General features: G+C 41.1%; 1 protein-coding gene across 2 annotated transcripts in view; it reads right to left on the bottom strand.

The window, feature by feature from the left end:
• Nucleotides 1–13,415: 13,415 nt before the first annotated feature.
• LOC136406750 (uncharacterized) overlaps nt 13,416–21,925 on the bottom strand; it is an 80,008-nt gene continuing 71,498 nt past the window's right edge. For both annotated transcript variants that reach the window (XM_066386876.1, XM_066386886.1), the window contains 2 exons: nt 15,708–15,798; nt 13,416–14,207 (listed from right to left, as the gene is read on the bottom strand). In XM_066386876.1, the coding sequence (XP_066242973.1) occupies nt 14,130–14,207; nt 15,708–15,798 (169 nt within the window). In that variant the 3' untranslated portion in view covers nt 13,416–14,129. The remainder of the gene's footprint in view (nt 14,208–15,707; nt 15,799–21,925) is intronic.

The raw sequence follows: 21,925 nt of genomic DNA, 5'->3' as shown, positions 1-21,925 counted from the left end.
GAAGTGAGTGGTGTCTGATGGAATGTGTGACAGTAATGTGTAAGGATTAGGGACTACTGGATGGAGGGGAACTACTGCCTCGTTGATTAGGCGTAAGTCTTGTATGAGGCGATAGGCTCCTGAAGGTTTCGAACAGGAAGGATGGGGGTATTGCAGGGAGAGTCCGTGGGGATGAGTAAGCCTTGGTTTAAGAGGCGGGTAATTATTGGTTTAAGGCCCTGGTGGTGATTTGCTGAAATAGGGAATTGGGGGTAGATGGAAATTGGGAGGGATTCTTTAAGCAGATGTGTACAGGTGGGTGGTGGGTTGCTACCACAGGGGTAGAAGTGTCCCAGACCTGGGGGTTGACAACATCTGGTGGAATAGGAGGTGTGACCGGGTTAGGGTGATCTGTGGTAGTGGGAGAGTCTTTAGTCAGGAGTGGTAGGAGTAGGTGGGAAGATGCTGTCAGCTGGATAGTGGCTCCGAGACTGTGTAGAACAGTGTTTCCCAACCTTTTTTGTGCCATGCCCCACCTTAACCTTTCTAAAATTTTTATGTCCCCCCCTATGTAACATACATAATTTTTAACATTAAAAAATTGATTTGTTCACTTAATAAACATAAATGATAGGTTCTAGGAAGAAATCACTATGAAATTGTTAACGAAACACAGTAAGTAAAATTTCAAAACATATAATGAAAAACAGAAATTTAAATTCCAAATAATTTTAATACAGATTTTTCTATATTAATTTATTATTTTAATTTAGTGTGATCCTTGCACTTGATGCTTGCTGCACAGAGATTTTATATTAGGTTCCAGTTTGGTTAGCTTTAGTCTCAAGTCTCCACGTTGTGTTATATCCAGCCGATTTCTTTTTTTTACCAGTAAATCATTTACAGCACTAAATCCACATTCAGCTAAAAATGAAGATGGAAATGGTAGCAATAGTTTTCTTGCACATTTGGTTGAATTTGGGTATTTGATTTCTGTTTCCTCACAAAGCCATGCCATCGCTCCTTTGATACTAAATAAAGCTTTAACTGACTCATCATTTTGCAATTCTGCGAGTTCTTCTTGATACTGCATATTTGATATATCAGAAAAATCCACTAACATTGGCTGCATCATCCATGTTGGGAAATCAATTTGTTTTAAATCAGAAAATCTTTCTTTTAAATCAGCCGATAGAATATTCAAATGATTGACAATAACAAGTAAAGCGGTATCAGTTACTTCACATTTTTGGAGCCAATGAAACTGTTTAAAGTTTTTGTTGTTAATATGTTTCTGACATAACTCAATATTGGTAATGAAACCAAATATCTTTGCTTTTGCATCAACAAGAGGTTTATTTGTTCCTTGAAGTTGCTTATTTAATATATTTAGTTTTTCAAAGATATCGGCTAAATAACTCACAAATGCTTTACCATCTATTGTTAACAGATACTTCATTTCAGGTTTGTCGCTTAAAAAATCACTAAGAGTATCAAACAGTTCCATAAATCTTTTCAAACAGTTTCCTTTAGATAGCCATCTTACTTCAGTATGAAATAAAAGTCTCACATGGTCTCATTTTGTTCTTCACAAAATAGCTTGAAAAGACGCTCACATTTGGCACTAGCTTTAATAGCATTAACACACTTTATTACTGTATGTAATACTTCATTCAGAACAGGCGAGATGTTTTTAGCTACCAAGTTTTCCCTATGAATAACACAATGCACAAGAATCATTTCTGGATTCGCATCTTTCATCAATTTTAAGCAGCCATTTTTCTTGCCCATCATATTGGGAGCACCATCTGCAGCACAAGATGTTGTATTTTTCATTGGTATATCATTGACATCTAAGTAGTTTTTTAGCTTATTATATATATCTTTGGAGGTAGTGGTGCTTTCTAATCTTTTACAGAACAACATTTCTTCAGCAAAATGTCCTTTATTAATATATCTTACGTAAGTTATCAATACTGCCTCACTGTCTCTAAAAGTTGATTCATCCATTTGCAAGGAGAATTTTCTTGTTTTCAGCTTTTCAATAAGTTGTTTTTCAATATCCTCACTCATTTCGTCTATTCTTCTGCTAACAGTATTGTCACTGAGTGGCATAGCTTTTACATCTTTGTCATCTTTTTCAAGAACCGTTTTAAGAAATGCTGATATTGACGGTTTTATTAAATTCTCTCCTATAGTGTGATTTTCTCCAGTTTCAGCGATGAATAAAGAAATTTGATAACTAGCCTCAAGAACACGATTATTAGTTGAAGTATGAGCAGTAAATAGAGACTTTAATGTTGTTCTTTTTTCAAAAATTTACTTTAAAGTTTTAAAGTAACTCAAATCTGAATTAATATGAGCACTATGTTTTGCCTTCAAATGCGCCTCAAGACGACCTCGTTTCATTGATTCGTTGGTCAAGCATTGCTGGCATAAAAGACAAAAAGGAATCCGCTCATCGTGAACAGCGGGTATGAACCCAAATTTTAAATATTCCTCCAAATATTGACGAGTTTTTTTCTTGCTTGCACCACTCATTTTACTATGGGATATAAGAAATAAAAATAAGATCAATTAAAAATTAATATTAAAATATATGTTAAAATATATTCAATGTGACATAGAGTAAACGTATACTAAAAATTCATATTTATTTAAATGTATATAACACATTTACTACACTACCACCGCAAATCAAAAGGTATCTATATTTTTTCCACTTGACAAAATTTTCTGGAAAGTTATGCTTCTAAAATTAAAATTGTCGTGCATGCACTATTATAGCCCCAATAATATTTATAAAATATTAGTGCTTTCTAGCCCCGATGCAAGAAGTACTTAATAAAGAGTTTAATATTGATAAAAATAAAATCAAATACTTACCAATTATATCTATACAATATATATATGTATATTTATTAAATCAACAAGCTTTTACAACAGTTTTGACTGACACTTATTTCAAATTAACACCAACTGAATGATGTGAAACACTACAGAAGTTGTGATGGGCCAATTAGGTGAGAATAACTGCGTTGTTTAGCGAGTTTTTAAAACGTCCGGGGTTCCCCGCGACAGATGGCACGCTCTGCGGTGAACCCAGGACGAAGTTTACTTGACGACGCCAATCACCCAGTTGATATTTTGGTCTCGTCAAACGAAATTATACTTAATAATTATTTACCGCAGTTATTTAAGAATTGCATTTTTTGTTAAATTTGGCACCGATATCTAGCATTGCATTTAAATGGCCCGGGGCGAAAGAGTTAAAGTCGTGTCGAGTCCATTTTCAAATTGCCCCCCTTAACTATTGAATTGCCCCCCTGTGGGGCATGGGCCCCACGTTGGGAAATACCGGTGTAGAATGTCTTGACCAGAAGGGGTACAGGGCATGATGGCATGACTAAGAACGAGTGTGAAAAGGGGATTCTGTCCAAACTGCATGTCAGGGGTGCTGTGCGAAGAAGAGAAGTAGGGGTCCCATCCACTCCCATAACCGAGACCTGTCAGGGAACTAGAAGTCCAGAGTGTGATGGCAAAACAGAGAAGGTAGCCCCCATGTCCACAAGAAATTATATGGACCTACCTGCTACCTGTAGCATCACCCTTGGCTCAGAGAGAGTGATGGGGATCTCCGAGTCCGGGCCGCATCAGTCATCTGCGAGGCCTAGGAATTCAAATGATGGCGCCGCCTGGCTGGCTTGGCCTCCCATCTGAGCGGCCTGTCCTCCATGTCGAGATGTCGAGGATGAGCCTGCTGCCAAAAGGGGACAATCACTCCACCAGTGACCAGGTTGCTTGCACTTAGGGCAGGGCTTAGTGGGCAGCCTCGGGCAGGGGCACTGCCGGGACCAATGACCCTCCTTGCCACACTTAAAGCAAGCTGCTGGTGGGGATCCTCTTGGCGGCCCGTACTTAGGTCGAGCACCCTCTGTGCCTTGCCCTTGTTGCTCTGTCGGCCTTAGGGCTGCCACAAGAGCCTGGGTTTGGAGTGATAACTTCTGCTGCATGTGGGCCCGGCTTTCAGCCTTGGCCTGTGCCTCTTGACTGTTAAAAACCTTAAATGCCATGTTCATCAAGTCTCGAATAGGGGTCTGGGGGCCCTCTTCTGCCTTTTTAGGTTTCCTCCAAATGTTCGGGGCCGATTGGGAAATAAAGTGAGTGGCTAATACAGTGGCCCCGGCATTGGAAGTAGGGTCTAAACGAGTATGGAGGACCATTGCGTCAGGGAGGCGATTTAAGAAGAGAGCCGGATTTTCCTCAGCTCCTTGAGTAATTTCCCTTAATTTGTCATAGTTAACTACCTTTTGTGCTGCATCCTGCATGCCAGCTACAAGACATTCAATCATTTGGTCTCGTCGTCTCCTACCTGTTTGTTCCGTTTGGTAATTCCAGTTGGGGTCCATGTCAGGGACCGCCTCTGGGCCCACCGGCATTTGAGGGTTTGAGGCATGGACCTTATCTGCATGAGCTCGCGCCGCCCTCCGGATTCGGTCCCGTTCATCGGGGGTAAGGGTAGAAGACATAATAATATAGAGCTCATGCCAAGTGAGGTCATATGCTTGAGTGAGATATTGGAATTCCTTGGTATAGTTGTAGGATTAGAAGTGTAAGAGCCCAAGCGCTTTTCGATTGCAGACAGATCAGAGAGGGAGAAAAGCACATGAACCCGAACAACTCCTTCTGCTCCGGCCACCTCGCAGAGAGGGCATAGGAGGTTGGCTTCCTCTTGTGGCCTGGAGTGAGATTGGGTGTGAGCGCTGACTGGAGAGGAGAGAGAGAGCATCATTTGCAGGTGGGGAAGCAGGATCTAGTGAAGAGGGAGGAGGAGTCCGATGGGACCGAGGAAGCGAGGGAATCTTGCAGGAGGGGAAGAGAGTTCCTCGGGGGAGTCGGCAAAGGAGGAGAGATCTGTAGCGAAGGGTTTAGCTGAGGTTTCTCTGGCCAAGAGGACGTGAGTTGTAGAGCAGCCGGCACAGAGTTTAGGACGAGAACACAGATGCCAAAATCCCTGAATATAAGGGATCTCTGACCACTTTCCAGCCTCCTGGCAATAGTTGCGTAAATCAGTAAGGATGTTAAAATGGAAAGTCCCTTCCTGAGGCCACCTGGTCTGGTTATCCAGTGGGAATTGTAGCCAGGCTACACTGCAGAAGAAGATTCATTTCTTCTTTTTTAGGGAAGGATTAATGTTTGAGAGATTCCGGATAAGGCATCCCAGGGGTGTTTTAGAGTCAGGTTTGGATCCCTTTGCCCCCATGGTCACCCTGAGTTCTCGGAATGGTCAGAGATAAGTATCAGCGTCCTAAAACTCAAGCTCTAGCCATGGATGGATAAGGTAAAGTGGGTGTGCTCTGGATGTCTCCAGGGCCCACACTCACTCGGAATGGAAAGAAGTCCCTGACGCAGCTGCGGTTTTGGACAGGGATTCTTGGAAGAAAGAACTGAGGCGGGGGGAGGTTGGAGGTGGGGAACTTACTGTACCGTGAGCCGTAGTGGGTGGAAGGTTGGAGATCCTGGTTCTTTCTCGGAGGGGACAGGAAGAGGAGCAGTCCTTGCAGACTTCAAACTCTCCCGGGTTTTTGGCACCAAAATGTAAGGTATTTTTCCCCACCAAGAAGGAAGGAAGGGGCGTAGCCACCAAGTGTGGAATAGTAAAGGCTTTAATCAGTACAGAGCGTTTCTCGGACGAGATTCACTGGCCTGGGAGATGGAGGTCAAGAAAATCGCACGTGGAAAGGCCGCGTGGGCAAATTTAAAGGGTCCTCTAGGGAAGTCGGGCTAATATGACGTAGTGAAATCTCACTGGCTGACAGTCAGTCGCTTTTTTCCCAAGGACTCCTGGGAAGTTTCTTTTGGCGCACTTGGTTGTGGGCAGTCCTAGCCAAAGTTCGCGGGCCTAGGTTCCCCATGTGACCATCCCCCATTATCCACCGACCTTACAGCTTGGTTATGCTAATGTTTGCTGGAGGAGGGGTTGTCCAGCCAAAAGTTTTAAGAAGAAGGAAGAAGGAGGAGCTAAGAAGGCCACGTTGTTGCAAAGGAGAGAAAGCAGCCAAGATGGTGGGTTACTGAAGGGGAAAAGAGGTGAGGGGCTTTGTGAGCTCCACTGAACTGGTAGGGGCCTTTGATTCTAGGAGAACCAGGAGAAAGTCAGTGGCTTTGGGAGCCCTGAATGGAAGGGGAAGTGTTTTCCTGCTGTGTGTATTTACTCACCAGCTGGTTGGGAGACTAGAATGAGGGAATGGCCCACCATTTCTTTGCTCCGTTGATTCTCTACCATCTGTCTGAATTCAATAGAACCTGCATGTGCCTGGTAGCTGTGACAGCCATGACTACTGGCCGTACATCATCCCATTCTCTGTGCTGTTTCTATACAGTTTCATCCACTCCCAAGTTCTGAACTACCACTCAGACATTTCTGACTCTCAAGTCTCCATCTCTTAGCCAGACTCCACTCAGACTCCGAGATCTTGTTTCATCTATTTATCCACCTACTGAACATCCCCATTTTGAAAAGCCATTATCTAAATTCATTTTCTTCCTCTAATAAACCTATATTTAATTTATCTTATTTTTTTTATTCATTTTAGAGAGGGAGAAGAGAAAGAGAGAGAGAGTAGGAGCAGAAAGCATCAGCTCCCATAAGTGTCTTGACGAGGCAAGCCCAGGGTTTTAAACCAGTGACCTCAGCATTCCAGGTCTACACTTTATCCACTGCGCCACCCAGGTCAGGCAATAAACCTATTCTTACTCCTACCTTCCTGCTCTCAGTGGAGGGTTTCACTGGTTGTCCAGTTGCTCCAGCAGGGAACTTCAGAGTCATTCCTGGCCCTATCTTGTTCCTCTTGACACTCCTACCAACACCATACATCCAGGTCACTATATCTTGTCAGTTTTTTTCCAGAAATATCATTCAGCCTTTTCCCATGCCCCTCCATCTCCCCTTCCAGTGCTTTATCTCCTCTCCTCATCTCTTCCCTGGGCTTGGTCTTTAATTGGTCTCCACTTCCAGTTTCTCTCCCTTCTCCCTCCAATCCCTTCCCCACCCTGCCCCCACAGCTACCTTGAGTCATCTCATTCCCCCTTTCTGGGGCTCTGCTGCCTACAGAATTTCTACAGAATTACTGCTGCATTAATTAATAAATTAATCATTTATAGTAAGCTATATTCATTTTGGTCAATATGTTTCATAGTAGTAAATGTAAATGCTTTGGTTTGCTCAGTGTTCTTATTTTACTGTTGAGAAAAAAAAAATCCCCCAATTCCTGTCTGCCTGGAGCTGCATCCTTTAATCTTTCCAAAGACAATAGGTAGGATTTAGGCCCTCCTAATAAGGTGCCAGCCAACCAGAAAGCTTGAGAAATCTTCCTGGGGGGGGGGGGGGTAATTGATTCCTGTTAGTCTAACACTCCAGGTAGCCCCGAGTTAGAAGGCTCCAGGAAAAGAAGTCTGCTCTTGTTCCTCTGCTTCCAGAAGAACTTTCACAAAAGCCTTTATTGCCCCTACCTCCTTAGAGTTAGCTAGTTTGGGCCTTTGTGCCCCTGGGGCCAGACCTGAGTACATGTAAACAAACTGAAGAAAACCAGTTAAGATTATCTTTACCTGCCAGTCTGGATATTTCAGTTGGTTAGAATACAAGGAGACTTAACTTTTTACAGTGAAAAGGAGGACAAAAATAAATGGAAGAAAACAGTATTGTAAATAAAAGAAACATTTTATTCATTGCAACAATACACTATAGTATGATAAATGCATAATAAAAACATTTGTAATATTTTATATTGTAATTATGCTTACATGCCTATTAATTTTTAATAATTGTAAGAAAAAAATGGAAATAATTCATTTCCATTGATGAATATTTTTTGTCAATGTATCTTCTTGTAACAATGTATTGGAAATATCTGAACAAGAAATATCTTTCATATAGAGTTTTACGTGAATTGTGTTTACGTATGATTGAATATTTACTAAGAAAGAAATAATCTATTGGTCACTTTATTAGAATATCACCCCAATATACCAAAGTTGTGGGTTATTCCTATCAAGGTGCATACAGAATCAATCAATGGCCTGACCTATGGTGGTGCAGTGCATGAAGCATCAATCTGGAATGCTGAGGTTGCCGGTTGGAAATCCTCAGCTTGTGTGGTCAAGCAAGGCACATATGAAAAGCAACTACTATGAGTTGATACTTCCTGCTCCCCCTTCTATTTCTCTCTCCTGTCTCTAAAATCTATATAAATAAAAAAGTAAATGTTCATTTGTTCAAAATCTTAAATCTCTGAAAGTTCTTCACCGATTGCTTTGAAATGTTGATACAACATTGCATTAAAATATGTGCTCTTTTTTATATACGTACTATTATATAGATATAGATGTCACACCTGTGACAGGTAAAAACATGCTTTTTCTGAAAAATAGCGCCATCTGTTGGACGTAAAAGCAACACATGCTATACTAAATATTTTATGATTCCATTTCAATGTTTCTGCTTTATGATCCATTTACATGCAGCCAGACTTGATGCACGGTTGCGAGCACGGCGATCACTTTCTGCAGCTTCAGATCTACTTTGTTCTCAACAGAATGAACTTGACAGGCTGAGAGTGGCTGAAAGATGTCAACGAGAAACAGCAGATCTGGGTCAAACATGACTCCGTGCTCAGCAATCACATGATTACAATCACCTTGCATTCCGGTACAACCCAACTGATGATTATAGTTTGAGCCGGCATGTTCTCATCAGCACTATGACTGAAGTGTGTCCTTATTGCAAGGCTCTGAAATTTAATAAAGAAACAAAGGGAATGTGTTGCACCGCCAGAAAAATTAAACTGCCTCAACTTGGAGAACCATCAGAGCCATTAAAAACTTTGCTTGCTGGATATACCGCTGAATCAAAGCATTTCCTATCTAACATCAGGAAATAGAACTCATGCTTCCAAATGACGTCTTTCAGTGCAGAAATCGTAACAGCTCAATTCATGCCAACTTTCAACGTGAAGGACAAATGTATCATAAAGCTGGCTCCCTGCTTCCGTTCCCAGATGGTCAACATAAATTCCTACAAATGTATTTCATCGGTGATGGCAATGATGAATTGAATGCATGCTGCGGAATTTCTATCAGCATAAAAAGGTCCATCGTTTCTCAACTGCAAGAGCTTCTTCATGAAAAAAACAATTTAGTGCGTTTGTTCAAAACAGCAATTGACATGATGCCATTTGATACACACAGGATTGTTATTCATGCTGACAAAACAGCTGCTGGAGAACATGTGTGAAGATTCAATGCTCCAACTATAGACGAAGTGGCAATTGTTATAGTCGGAGATCAATTCCAACCTAGAGATATTGTTCTTCATCGGAGAAACAATCAATTGACAAAAGTTGCAGAAACTCATCGATGCTATGATGCCCTGCAATATCCAATCATTTTTTGGGGTGGTGCCGATGGATATCACTTTAACGTTAAGATGATAAATCCAGTGGTGAAGAAACAAATATGAAATGCAGCATAATGAACTGATTAATGATTCGAGAGAATGAAGACAATCACATTTTGAAATGCCGTCAATTGTTTCACCAATACATCGTAGATATGTATGCAAAAATCGAAATAGAACATTTGATATTCATCCGTTTGAATCAGACCAGGCTTCACTCTGAAGAATACGTTCATTTGCGAGATGCAGTTGTAAATGACGGTAATACAACTAATGTTGGAAGACTAACGATTTTGCCATCCTCACATACAGGCAGTCCACGTCATATGCATGAGTATGCTCAAGATGCAATTGCGTATGTTCGTCACTACGGGTGTCCAGACCTATTCATTACATTCACATGCAATCCAGCTTGGGACAATATACAACAGCTCTTACTTCCTGGCCAATTGCCGATAGATAGGCATGACATCACAGCACGTGTTTTCAGACAGAAGCTGAAATCACTGATGGATTTCATGGTAAAACATGAAGTGTTTGGGTTTGTGCGCTGTAAAAAATTAATGAGCAACATCATAGAAGGAACAATCTTGACAGGACCTTTGAAAGGTGAAGATGTCCTCATTCCTCGCATTCCTATGACTCCCGACGAATATGCCATTTCAATTTAAGAGATCGCAATTCCCAATTCGATTGGCGTTTGCAATCACCATCAACAAAGCTCAGGGCCAATCTTTAGAATTGTGCGCTTTAGATCTACACACAGATTGCTTCTCATATGGACAATTATATGTTGCATGTTCTAGACTCGGCAAACCAGACAGTCTCTATATCTGCACAGACAATGGAACAACAAAAAATATTGTATACCCACAAGCATTGTGAAATTAAACATATTAGAAATGTGTGCTTTCTCTTTTCTTTCTTTTCCATTTAACCAGACTGAGCCACAGCAACATGTGGCCGGGTACAGCTAGCTAATAAATAAAATCCTTTTAAAAATCAACCAGTGAATGCATAAATAAGTGGAACAACAAATTTCTCTCTCTCTGAAACAAGTTTCTATCTCTCTGAAATCAATAAACAAAAAATTTTAAAAAAGATTACTGTTATTTCTGTACTTGATATAATAATCTAAAAAAAAATTAAAGGACAACAAAATAATCTTAAAGGAGGACAATAATTTAGAAACATAAGTTTAGCCTGAGCAGGCGGTAGCACAGTGGACAGAGCATCAAACTGGGATGTGGAGGACCCAGGTTTGAGACCTTGAGGTCGCCAGCTTGAGCGCAGGCTCATCTGGTTTGAGCAAAGCTCACCAGCTTGGACCCAAGGTCACTGGCTCGAGCAAGGGGTTACTTGGTCTGCTGAAGGCCCACAGTCAAGGCACATATGAGAAAGCAATCAATGAACAACTAAGGTGTCACAACAAAAAACTGATGATTGATGCTTCTCATCTCTCTCCATTCCTGTCTGTCCCTTTCTATCCCTCTTTCTGACTCTCTCTCTGTCTCTGAAACAAACAAACAAACAAACAAAAAACAACCCATAAGTTTAAAAAACCAAATTTATCAAGCTAGGACCCAGGGCAAAGAAGATCCAACAGGTAGGAGAAAGTCAGACACTATGGGCCAAACCAAAAACACTAGGCTAATGTGTTCCAAAAGGAAAGTTTATTTTAAAAATGCCTGGTGCAGGTGGGCTGAGACCAACAAAGGGTGTCAGCCCCAAGCTGCAGGAGTGAACAGTAGATATAGGGGCTAGGGGTGGATTAGCATATCTTGGTTTATGGCCTTGGCAACTGACTTCACAAAGAGCAGGAAGAGGGAGATTCAGCTGCAGAAACACCTCCTTTGCTAGTTCTTCTGATGTAGCACAGGCCTAATCAGCATGGTCCTATCTGGTGTCCTTGGTAAATTTTCAGGACAGCTGAGTCAGGTGTCTCCCAAGAAGAGCTGGGTCCTGGTGCCCCTGGGCCTGTGGCTAGGCTTTTACAAAGAACCATTGTGATTTAAACTCCTCTAATTGTCAGGTCCCTCCCCAATGTAAGCTTTTAACTGCTGGTCCTACAAAGGTAAACTTTTTGCTACACTTCAAAGTAAAGGCCAGGAAGCCATTAAGAGAGACAATAGCTAGCAAATTATGAATAACCTTACAGTGGGGGATGAGAATGTTCTGTTTTGTGCCCTTCCACCTCCTTCAAGCCTGCACTGTTTTCAGCATGGCTGCTGAGTAATCATTTTATCTATCAGTAGGAAGTCTGGGACACAGCCCTGATTCTGCTTCTGGCTCTGTGTCCTTGGGCAGGACATTGAACTGCCCCAGATTCTTGTGTCTAACTAAGGACAGTGTAGGACTACTGGTGACTCAATTGGTGGGAACTTCCTGGTGAGGGTACCCTACTAACCAAAACAGCAGACCTCTCTGTTGTAGTAAAATAATTGATGTTAAAAATTGGAACAGGTGCGGGGACCCGGGTTCGATTCCCGGCCAGGGCGCATAGGAGAAGCGCCCATTTGATTTTCCACCCCCCCTCCTTCTTCTCTGTCTCTCTCTTCCCCTCCCGCAGCCAAGGCTCCATTGGAGCAAAGATGGCCCGGGTGCTGGGGATGGCTCCTTGGCCTCTGCCCTAGGCGCTAGAGTGGCTCTGGTCGCAGCAGAGTGATGCCCTGGAGGGGCAGAGCATCGCCCCCTAGTGGGCAGAGCATCGCCCCTGGTGGGCGTGCCGGGTGGATCCTGGTCGGGCGCATGCAGGAGTCTGTCTGACTGTCTCTCCCCGTTTCCAGCTTCAGAAAAATACAAAAAAAAAAAAAAAATTGGAACAGGTGGTGGCACAGTGGATTGACCATCGGCCTGTGATGCTGAAGACCCAGGTTCGACCCCCTATGTCATCGGCTTCAGTGAGGGCTCACCAGCTTGAGCATGGGTTGCTAGCTTGAGCCCAAGGTCATTGGCTTGAAGCCCAAGGTCACTGGCTTGAGCAAGGGATCATTGGCTCAGCTGGAGCTCCCCCTCGCCCCCCCATCAAGACACATATGAGAAAGCAATCAGTGAACAACTAAGATGCCCCAATGAAGAGTTGATGCTTCTCCTTTCCTTTCTTCTATCTCTCTCTCTCTCTCATTTTAAAACAAAACAAAACAAAAAAACTACTGGTAGAGAGTTAAATTTGGAATAAGTAAGGACTTTTGTTCCTCGGAGACAGGTAAGGAGAAAGCAGATACAAAGTGTAGCTCTAGAAACCTTTGGAAGTTAGGAGTCAAAAAGCCTGTACTGCTTTCCTTCAGTTTGTGCTGTAGATTCTTAGGGTGGACAAAGGTGCTTGCTTCAGCAGCACATATACTAAAGGGTGGACAAAGTTCATACAGATGCCTCAAGAAGTTCATGCTTGTATTATATATTGATCACTTGCTTATGTAAAAATTGAAACAAAAGTGAGAGTTTTTAATTTCATTACTATTCAGAGCATTTCTCTCTCTTTTTTTTTTTGTGGCAGAGACAGAGTCAAAGAGAGAGAGACAGATAGGGACAGACAAACAGGTAGGGAGAGAGATGAGAAACATCAATTCTTTGTTGCGGCTCCTTAGTTGTTCATCGATTGATTTCTCATATGTGCCTTGATGGGGGAGAGGGGGCTACAGCAGACCGAGTGACCCCTTGCTCAAGCCAGCAACCTTGGGCTCAAGCTGGTGAGCCCTGCTCAAACCAGATGAGCCCACGCTCAAGCTGGAGACCTCGGGGTCTTGAACCCGGGTCCTCCACATCGCATTTCGGTGCTCTATCCACTGCGCCACCACCTGGTCAGGCCAGAGTATTTCTTTACATTTGATTTTATATGCATGTTCCTAGGAGCTAGATCTTCTTCTGGCCTCATTTGTTAAGTAACAATAGGCTCTCAGTGATGTCAATCTCTAGTATTAAATTTGGGTTGTGGTGGGGTGTTGATAAGGGAATCATATGAATAATAAACACTGTGGAAAACTAGCCTCATCAGAGTAATTTATTAACATTCTTAATCACATGTTTATTATATCATATCACTGCAAAATCATCACCATACTATTTACCATGGAACAGAAAATATTGATAGTTAATTAAAAGTGGTCAAATGGTGTCCCTGGACTAAAATGTAAAAATAGTCATATAGCAAAGCTTGAATTTAATAATATTATTCTAGCTTGGATTTGGGGATCAGAGAGAGATTCTCTAAAAGTGAGTATATTATTAAGCAAATCACGGTTTATCAAATTTTTAAGTATATGCTTGACAGAAAAAAAGAATATCAAAAATGATAGGATCTACCTACTATTTCTCTTGTCTGCCTCATATACATCTTTGATATAGTTTTATACTTGTTAAAAATCATTGACTCTCTTCTACCTTTGAGTGACCACGTTGTTAATGCTGGTATTCAATCCACCAAGCTGGTGTTTACTTTAACGCACATTTTCTTTCCTTTTTTTATTTAGAAGTTAAATTTAATGGGGTGACATTGGTCCATAAGAACACATAGGTTTTAGGTAAACATCTCTATAGCACTTGAACTGTTGATTGTATTGTATGCCCATCACCCCAAGTCAAATCATTTTCGTCACTGTATTTTTGTCTCTCTTTAATGCATATTTTCTATATTCTTTTATCTTCTATTCAATTTTGTATTTGTACCCAGAATAAGTTTCCCAAAGCCAAAGCTCTTTTAGCCACCCACAAACGACTTTAAATCAGGAACATCTTTTATCTGGAAATCTAGTACCATTTGTCCAAGTGCTTTGCCCTGTTGAACAAAACAAAAAAATTACTGAGTGAGAAAAAGAATTCTATTATAGTTATTAATGTTCACATCATACATTTTAATAAAGTGATTTCTATATAAAATGGGTAAATAAGATTTTATAAGATTGATATAATGAAAATAAATTTCAAAAACATACTAAGGGAACACAGTTACAAGTAAAATATATTATTGGTAGATAAATTCTACATGAAGAACAAAACAGGCCCTGGTCGGTTGGCTCAGCGGTAGAGCGTCGGCCTGGCGTGCTGGGGACCCGGGTTCGATTCCCGGCCAGGGCACATAGGAGAAGTGCCCATTTGCTTCTCCACCCTCCCCCCCCTTCCTCTCTGTCTCTCTCTTGCCCTCCTGCAGCCAAGGCTCCATTGGAGCAAAGATGGCCCGGGCGCTGGGGATGGCTCCTTGGCCTCTGCCCCAGGCGCTAGAGTGGCTCTGGTCTTGGCAGAGTGAGGCCCCGGAGGGGCAGAGTATGCCCCCTGGTGGGCGTGCCGGGTGGATCCCGGTCGGGCGCATGCGGGAGTCTGTCTGACTGTCTCTCCCCGTTTCTAGCTTCAGAAAAATCCAAAAAAAAAAAAAAAAGAACAAAACAAAAAAGCAAGTTATGTGTAAAAAACATATAGTGTTCTCAAATAAAAAACCTTCAATGTTTATATGGAAATGCACTAGTTGCAAGGAAATGATAGAGAAAAAAATTAAGGGGATAATAAGAATCATATACAGAGCAAAATAAACAAGAACATTGAAGTAAACTGAACATATAAAGGAACTAAAGTATCTCTTTTCTGCTAGTGATTCACCATAAAACTACAGGTATTTTAATTTCCTCAGGGATGTCTATAAGGTTATTGGCTATGCAAGATGTATAGCTGATGATGTGAAAAGTTTTTTATCAACTTTACAATTCTTTCCTTTATCCAATGGCTACTGTGTAGCTTAGGAAGACTTCATGAGTTTCAGATGATTCAAAGGACAAATGAAATAACCGGCAATATTTAAAGCTAAGGGATACAGTGGACTGAGTTAAATTATTGATTTTAGTTCCTTCTTAAGATGACCCAGATGTATTTCAACCAATTCCATAGTATCTGGCTTCAGCATGTTCTGAACCACGATAGTAAGATAATAACTTTCTTTACTTCAAATAATGGCTCTCCTTAATCTACATATATAGGGTGCCAAATACACTTTAGCTTCAAGATCAGGTCATATATGAACGATTTTCTTAAGTGTTGAGATACTAAATTTTATCTCTTGCTCTATGATTTTCAAATCCTCTAAAGTCACACTCATTAAAATGAAGATAATGATGTTTTACTGAGAAGTTATTCAAAAGACTTCTATTTTCTTCCTCATTCTGAAGAGAGAGCTCTGTAGTATTAGCGCATCTATTATGTTTCACAGAATGCTGTTCCTGTAGGCCGATGTCAAGAAAAAGTGGGAAACACTCACAAAAGGGAAAAGGTTCAGTGTTTAGATGCTTACCTGTGGGTCACTTCTCAGGGAGGCAGTCCCTCCACCACCAAGGGAATTTTTCAAAACAAAGTTTAATGCATGTATTCCTGGTAATTCATATCTACAGAATTAAGAAAGATAAATTATAACAAATTTTACCAAATATAAGACTGCTAAAGGAAGTATGTACCTCCCAAGGAAACCCCACAAGCCAGCCTATGATAGCCATAAAAAAATTAAGGTAGGAAATTCAGATTTACTTTTTAAATTTTTTCTAAAATTTAATTTATTGATTTACAGAGAGAGGAAAGGAGAGAGTGAGAGAGAGAAAGAGAGAGAAACACAGACCCAGGAGATAAAAAGCCATGGCAGCTTTAACTGATAAGCATTTCACAGGAAAGGTACGGTATGGTCCTTATGCACATGCATGTCCAGTGCTAAGGATGAGCAACCCCTCTTCCTAAAGCCCGTATTAGATTTAGTCAGTTTCTTCCAGCCACCATCCCTAAAGTTACTGGTCAGTTCTCCCAAGTATAAGCAATGGTAATGATGCCTTTCATATCAGCAATGGACTTCGACAAAATCTAAATAGAGACCCCTGGCCTAAGCAGTATTAGCTTTTGATCAAAATCATATATAAAGAACATGCTGATGTCAGAATATCTCAATAGGCAGGTTCATGAGAATGTTCACAGGAAAGATTTACTAATGATCATAAGACAAATTTATATTGTATCTTCTGTCCAGTGCTCACTGCGCTTAGAGCATGGGAAAAATAAATATGTATACAAACACATACATATATTAACAGTATGTATTAATGAATTGTTTTACAAATATGTATATTTATGCTTATGTGTACATGCATGGAAATACTTCAGAGAAGACTAACACTGTCCAGGGCAATGTGAAAGAGTATTTGAACCAAGATGTATATCTGTAAAAGGAGTAGAAGCAGAAATGGGAAATTAAATAAAAAGAAAAGCTAGCCAAATTGCTTAGAGGTAGAAAAGATACACTGTCATCTAGTAACAAACTGTTTCCCTTCAGTTATACTATTTTAAACAAGTTTTTATTAATCTCTTGAACAATAACATGGAAACACATGAATATAATTGAAACTATGCAAAGAAGTAGGATAAATATCCTGACTGGTTGCATAGGCACAATTCTGAGTTTATACATCTAACATTTGTTCTAGAGTAATGGCTGACAGGAGACAGCTTCATCAGAAATGTCTTTAAAACAATTTTTCATTTTGTTTTGTAATGTCCATGCAGCATATATTGTGTTAATTGTAAGACTGGTATCAGGAAGGATTTTTTTTTTTTCCTCTTAAATGTTTCACCTTCACGGAACTGAAACAATAAGTCTTTGACTATTTTCCACTGTGCAATTTCAGCTACCAATTACATATATAGTATTAAGTACATTCATTATTACTCAAATAAAAGCCATGTTTAAGAGCAGTTTCTACATGTATTATTTCAGGCAAAGATTAATTTTAAATAAAAAAACCTGCCCTAGGTTAAGATTTCCTTTGTAAGTCAATGCTGATATAAATTTGACTCATTTTTTCCCCTTGTACATATAACCAGGTGTAATGTGGGCTTAATGAGGAAATAGAAAATGTATGAGAACTGTTATTAATCATAGTTTTATTATTACTGCAATTATATTTTTTTTAAAAAGAAAAGTCTGCTCATGAATTTCAGGTGATACAGAATTCTCCCCAGACTTCTTCATTCACTGCTTGATTTACTGGACAAATATCTCTGCCCTGCTGTGCAGGAAATATATCACTCTTCCACAACAATCTAGGCAGTGGGTGACAAAAGAATATTATAAGGTCCTTCCAGAGCTAAAAAAAAAAAATGAAACTCTAGGCAAGACTGATTGATATTATTTAATATTGAATCACTTGAAGCATATCAGTGCTACATCAGGGTAAAGCCCAAAACCACGTGTACCACACATTCCATTATATTTGGAAGTGTCAGTGTCCAACTCTGCAAAGAGAACGAATGCAAGGAGAGTATCTCCTGGTTGCAGAGAGGGAGTCTGGTGGGTGTTCCCTTGTGGTGGGTGGTCTAGTGATGGAGTGAGCAAGAGCATAGACTTGGTAGATAGACCGCCTGGGTTTGAATCCTGGCTCAACTACTGTGACCTTTGGTAAATTATAGATATTTCATCATTGTGTGCTCTATTTCCCTCCTAAGATCCTAAGAAGGTTGTGAGGAGAAATAAGTGATTTAGTAAGTGCTGAAAACCCTGAGTAGGTCAGAGAGGACTTTCAGTAAATAGTACACATTGAATGAACTGATAAAGTTCAATATATGCTAATGAAGGTCTTCTTCTTGCAGGCCATTGGACTTTGGGCTTAGATGCTACTGCCTACATGGGTCTTTAATATGGCTGACGGGAAATTACCTGGTAATTTTTAAAAAACTGGATTCAATAACCATTTTATTTGCCAACCAGATTATGTCCTGTATGCTCCCTTTCCCTGTTTAGTCAATAGTAAATTGAAAACATATACTTATGCTACATTAAATGCTAGTGATGTGAAGAGGTAGAAGATATCATCTCCACCTTGGAGGGCCTTAAATGGTACTATAGGAGATAGGACACACACAACAAAAAATTACAAAAAGGTGGCATGTGTCAAATGTCAACTATATGGCATAGAAAGAAAACTTTTGTATGGGTACTGGCATAGTAATTCAATTATTTCCCCTTGAGTTCATGCTCTATTTCAAATTTGTATTGCTACTCAAGACTTGATGTTTATTTTAATTCATCTATTTCGGCTCCAAAATAGAATATTTCTCTTTTTGTTTTGCTGTCATATTGTTTTGTTTAATATTCCTAAAAGAGTTTCAAAGCAAATTGAGTGCTGGGTCCATATATTAAATTTATTTTTGTAGCCCTAGTTCACTTTTCACAGGATGTTACAACGTATTGGTGCTAAATATATCTATATCTATCTATACATCTATATCTATATCTGTATCTGTATCTAAATCCAATACAGGAACCTAAAATTAATCCACACACCAAAATCTGAATGAGACAAATCTCTTTTCCATTTAACCTTTACATAGATTGTTAAATTCACTTTTGTTGGTCAAATAAGTTTGTAAATATGATATATAGGTTTGCTCACTTATAGTTTGCATTGGATGTGGAGACAGGCTGTAAGCAGGCAGGGTTGTTATACCCTAAGGCTTAGTTTTAAGACTAAGCCTCTCCCACCCTAAATGACTTTGTATCAGAAACTTCCTTGTTTGTATATTGTTTTAGAGGTTTTGATTTCTACACTATAAAATGGGGCAGACCGGGAGCTTGCTCTTTCTCGGTTCCTGAGATAAGCATTAGAGGAGAGAGCAGAGAAAGGCCACATGGAGGAGAGGAGAAACAGCCAAGATGGTGGAGTGCTGAAGGAGAAGCCAGTTTGTGCAGAAAGAAGGAGATGGGGAACAGAAGTGAATAAGGCTGGTGAAGTAGAAAACTTTGATTCTAGGAAACTCGGATAAGTCAGTGGCTTTGGGAGCCCTGAATGGAAAGGGAAGTGTTTTCCCACTGTGTGTATTTCTTGCCCGCCAGGTGCAAGCTAGGACAAAGATGATGGCCCACCAGTTCTTGGCTCCATTGTTTCATTACCATCTGTCCGAATCAAATGTGAACCTGCATGGGCCAGGCAGCTGTGATGGTGGCTGTGGCTACTGGCTTTACAACTTTGCATATCTACAGCTGGAGGAGGATGTAGACAACTGATAGAGGAAATGGAAGAGAGCAACTGGAATCATAAAGGATTTACAGAACAGGTTTTATAAAATAAAGGTATTTGTATTATTTAGACATAAGAAAATAATCTAATGAGTAAATGTCACTTTATAGGGATTGCCTGCAGATCATTTCCACAGAAAGAGGAATACAGGTTACTGGCCTTGAAGTGCATCTAATACAGGAGAGGACGTGAGAACTAGACAAACCAACTGAAGTCAAACAACGTTAAGTCAAGTCAAGGGCCTGCTTCCTGCTGCCTGACGCGAAACTCGGAACTCGGCTAACCAGGGGTGCAAGCAGATCCCAAAAGAACTTCCAGACAAAGAAAATTACTGCAAAGATTGATCAATGGCTACTCATCTATCCTTTATCGTCTACCCATACCATAAAGGGAAAACACTAGGCCATGAAATGTACCCTGTAAAGGTTAAAGTTAATCCCAGCCTTTTCAATCTCTCATTTCCCCATACCAGCAATTTTCCCTGAACTACAAATAGATATAAGCTCAGCCTGAGTGATGGTTGGGGTCTCTCTTCCTTCTCTCATGAGGAGAATCCTCTACTTTGTGCAATGGCTTTTCTTTCTTGTCCGCTCTACTCAATAAAACCTGCTTTTCCACTTTAACCTCTTGTCTGGCTCAATTCTTTCCTGCTCAGCCCAAGAACACTCTTGGCTTCTGGGCAGAAGTCCCTGTCCCCACCCCACCCCCATCCCCAGACAGCACCTCCAGAATTATGTAAATGAGAGATTGGAAAAATGGAAAGAACTGCAAAGCAGTGTTACCTAAACGGTAGTCTGTGGGCAGGCAGCATCAGCACAGCCTAAGAACGAGTCCAAATTGCAAATTTCTAATCCTCATCTGGGATCTACATGAATCAATGTGGGTGGGACTCCACAGTCTTAACAAGCCGTCCAAGTAACTGACACAAGCTCAGATTTTTTTTTTTTTTTGTATTTTTCTGAAGCTGGAAATGGGGAGGCAGTCAGACAGACTCCCGCATGCGCCCAACCGGGATCCACCCGGCATGCCCACCAGGGGGCGATGCTCTGCCCCTCCGGGGCGTCGCTCTGTCCCAACCAGAGCCACTCGAGCGCCTGAGGCAGAGGCCAAGGAGCCATCCCCAGCGCCCGGGCCATCTTTTGCTCCAATGGAGCCTTGGCTGCGGGAGGGGAAGAGAGAGACAGAGAGGAAGGAGAGGGGGAGGGGTGGAGAAGCAGATGGGCGCTTCTCCTGTGTGCCCTGGCCGGGAATCGAACCGGGGACTTCCGCACGCCAGGCCAACGCTCTACCACTGAGCCAACCGGCCAGGGCCAAGCTCAAATTTTTTAAGCATTGCTATGAAAGGTTTTTTGTAGGGAAGGACGTACTCAAATACTCATCAGAAAATGTAGGCCTTTATCTTTTTCAAGATTGCTAATCAGAATAGCAATCTGACTCACTATGGCCAGACCCCAACTGGTAATGCATCCCATTGACTGCAAATGTTGCATGCCAAGTCCATTAGACTTCCCAGGCACCCCAGCCTGCCTGTCGGGTCACCTAACCCCCTCCCCACATTGAGCAGCTCAGCCTGGGGAATGCTGAGCACTCACTTGGCACACTCACTGCCCAACAAGACTGTCAGCAAATGGATATCAGGAAAAGTGAAAATACTGAAAAAAGGTTGTAGAGAGGAGAAAAAAATGACAGGGAGATGAAACAGCGACAGAAGTTGGAAAATAAGAATTAGAAGTAGAAACATGACAATATAAGAAGAAAGATCATATCTAAAGTCAGAGTTCAATGAGAAGAGAGAGAAAAGGAGTTTGGAAGTGAAATGTAAGGGTGTTGCTATAAAAGTGACATGAGTCAGCAAGTGAAAAGTGCTTGGCAAATGGTGAACACCACACAAGGCGAGGTATGACCCAGACTGCAATGAAGAAAAGGAATGCGGAAGAGCAAGAGGGAAGAAACCACATTAGCTAACCATGTTCCAGGGAAAATTAGTCGCAGCCCTTTCATTGGGCTCAGTAAGGCAATGAACCCAATGAACCAGGTGGCTTCTCCAGTCTTTCACAATTAATGGTTGCAATGTGGCTCGTATGTTATATGGCGCATACAAATAGACAGACACAATATAGTATGTGTATATATAATTAAAAAATATCTGTAGTAGATATTCCTTTTTTATTTTTCAAGTTGCATAGGTACTTTTATTGGTATATCTAGGCCATTTGTTTCCAAAAGTCATCTTTAAGTTACATTAAGAATAATTTTTAAAATGAATATTTATAGCGTAGCATTGCTACTAACAAATTCTTGTCTTAAAATGTAACATACTGGCCCTGGCCGGTTGGCTCAGCGGTAGAGCGTCGGCCTGGCATGCAGGGGACCCGGGTTCGATTCCCGGCCAGGGCACATAGGAGAAGTGCCCATTTGCTTCTCCACCCCCCCCCCCCCCCCCCCCGCTTCCTCTCTG

Source organism: Saccopteryx leptura, chromosome 1, assembly GCF_036850995.1.
Source record: "Saccopteryx leptura isolate mSacLep1 chromosome 1, mSacLep1_pri_phased_curated, whole genome shotgun sequence".
Classification (NCBI taxonomy): Eukaryota; Metazoa; Chordata; class Mammalia; order Chiroptera; family Emballonuridae; genus Saccopteryx; species Saccopteryx leptura.
Note: the sequence above shows the minus strand (reverse complement) of the source record. Positions and strands in the feature narration are given on the sequence as shown.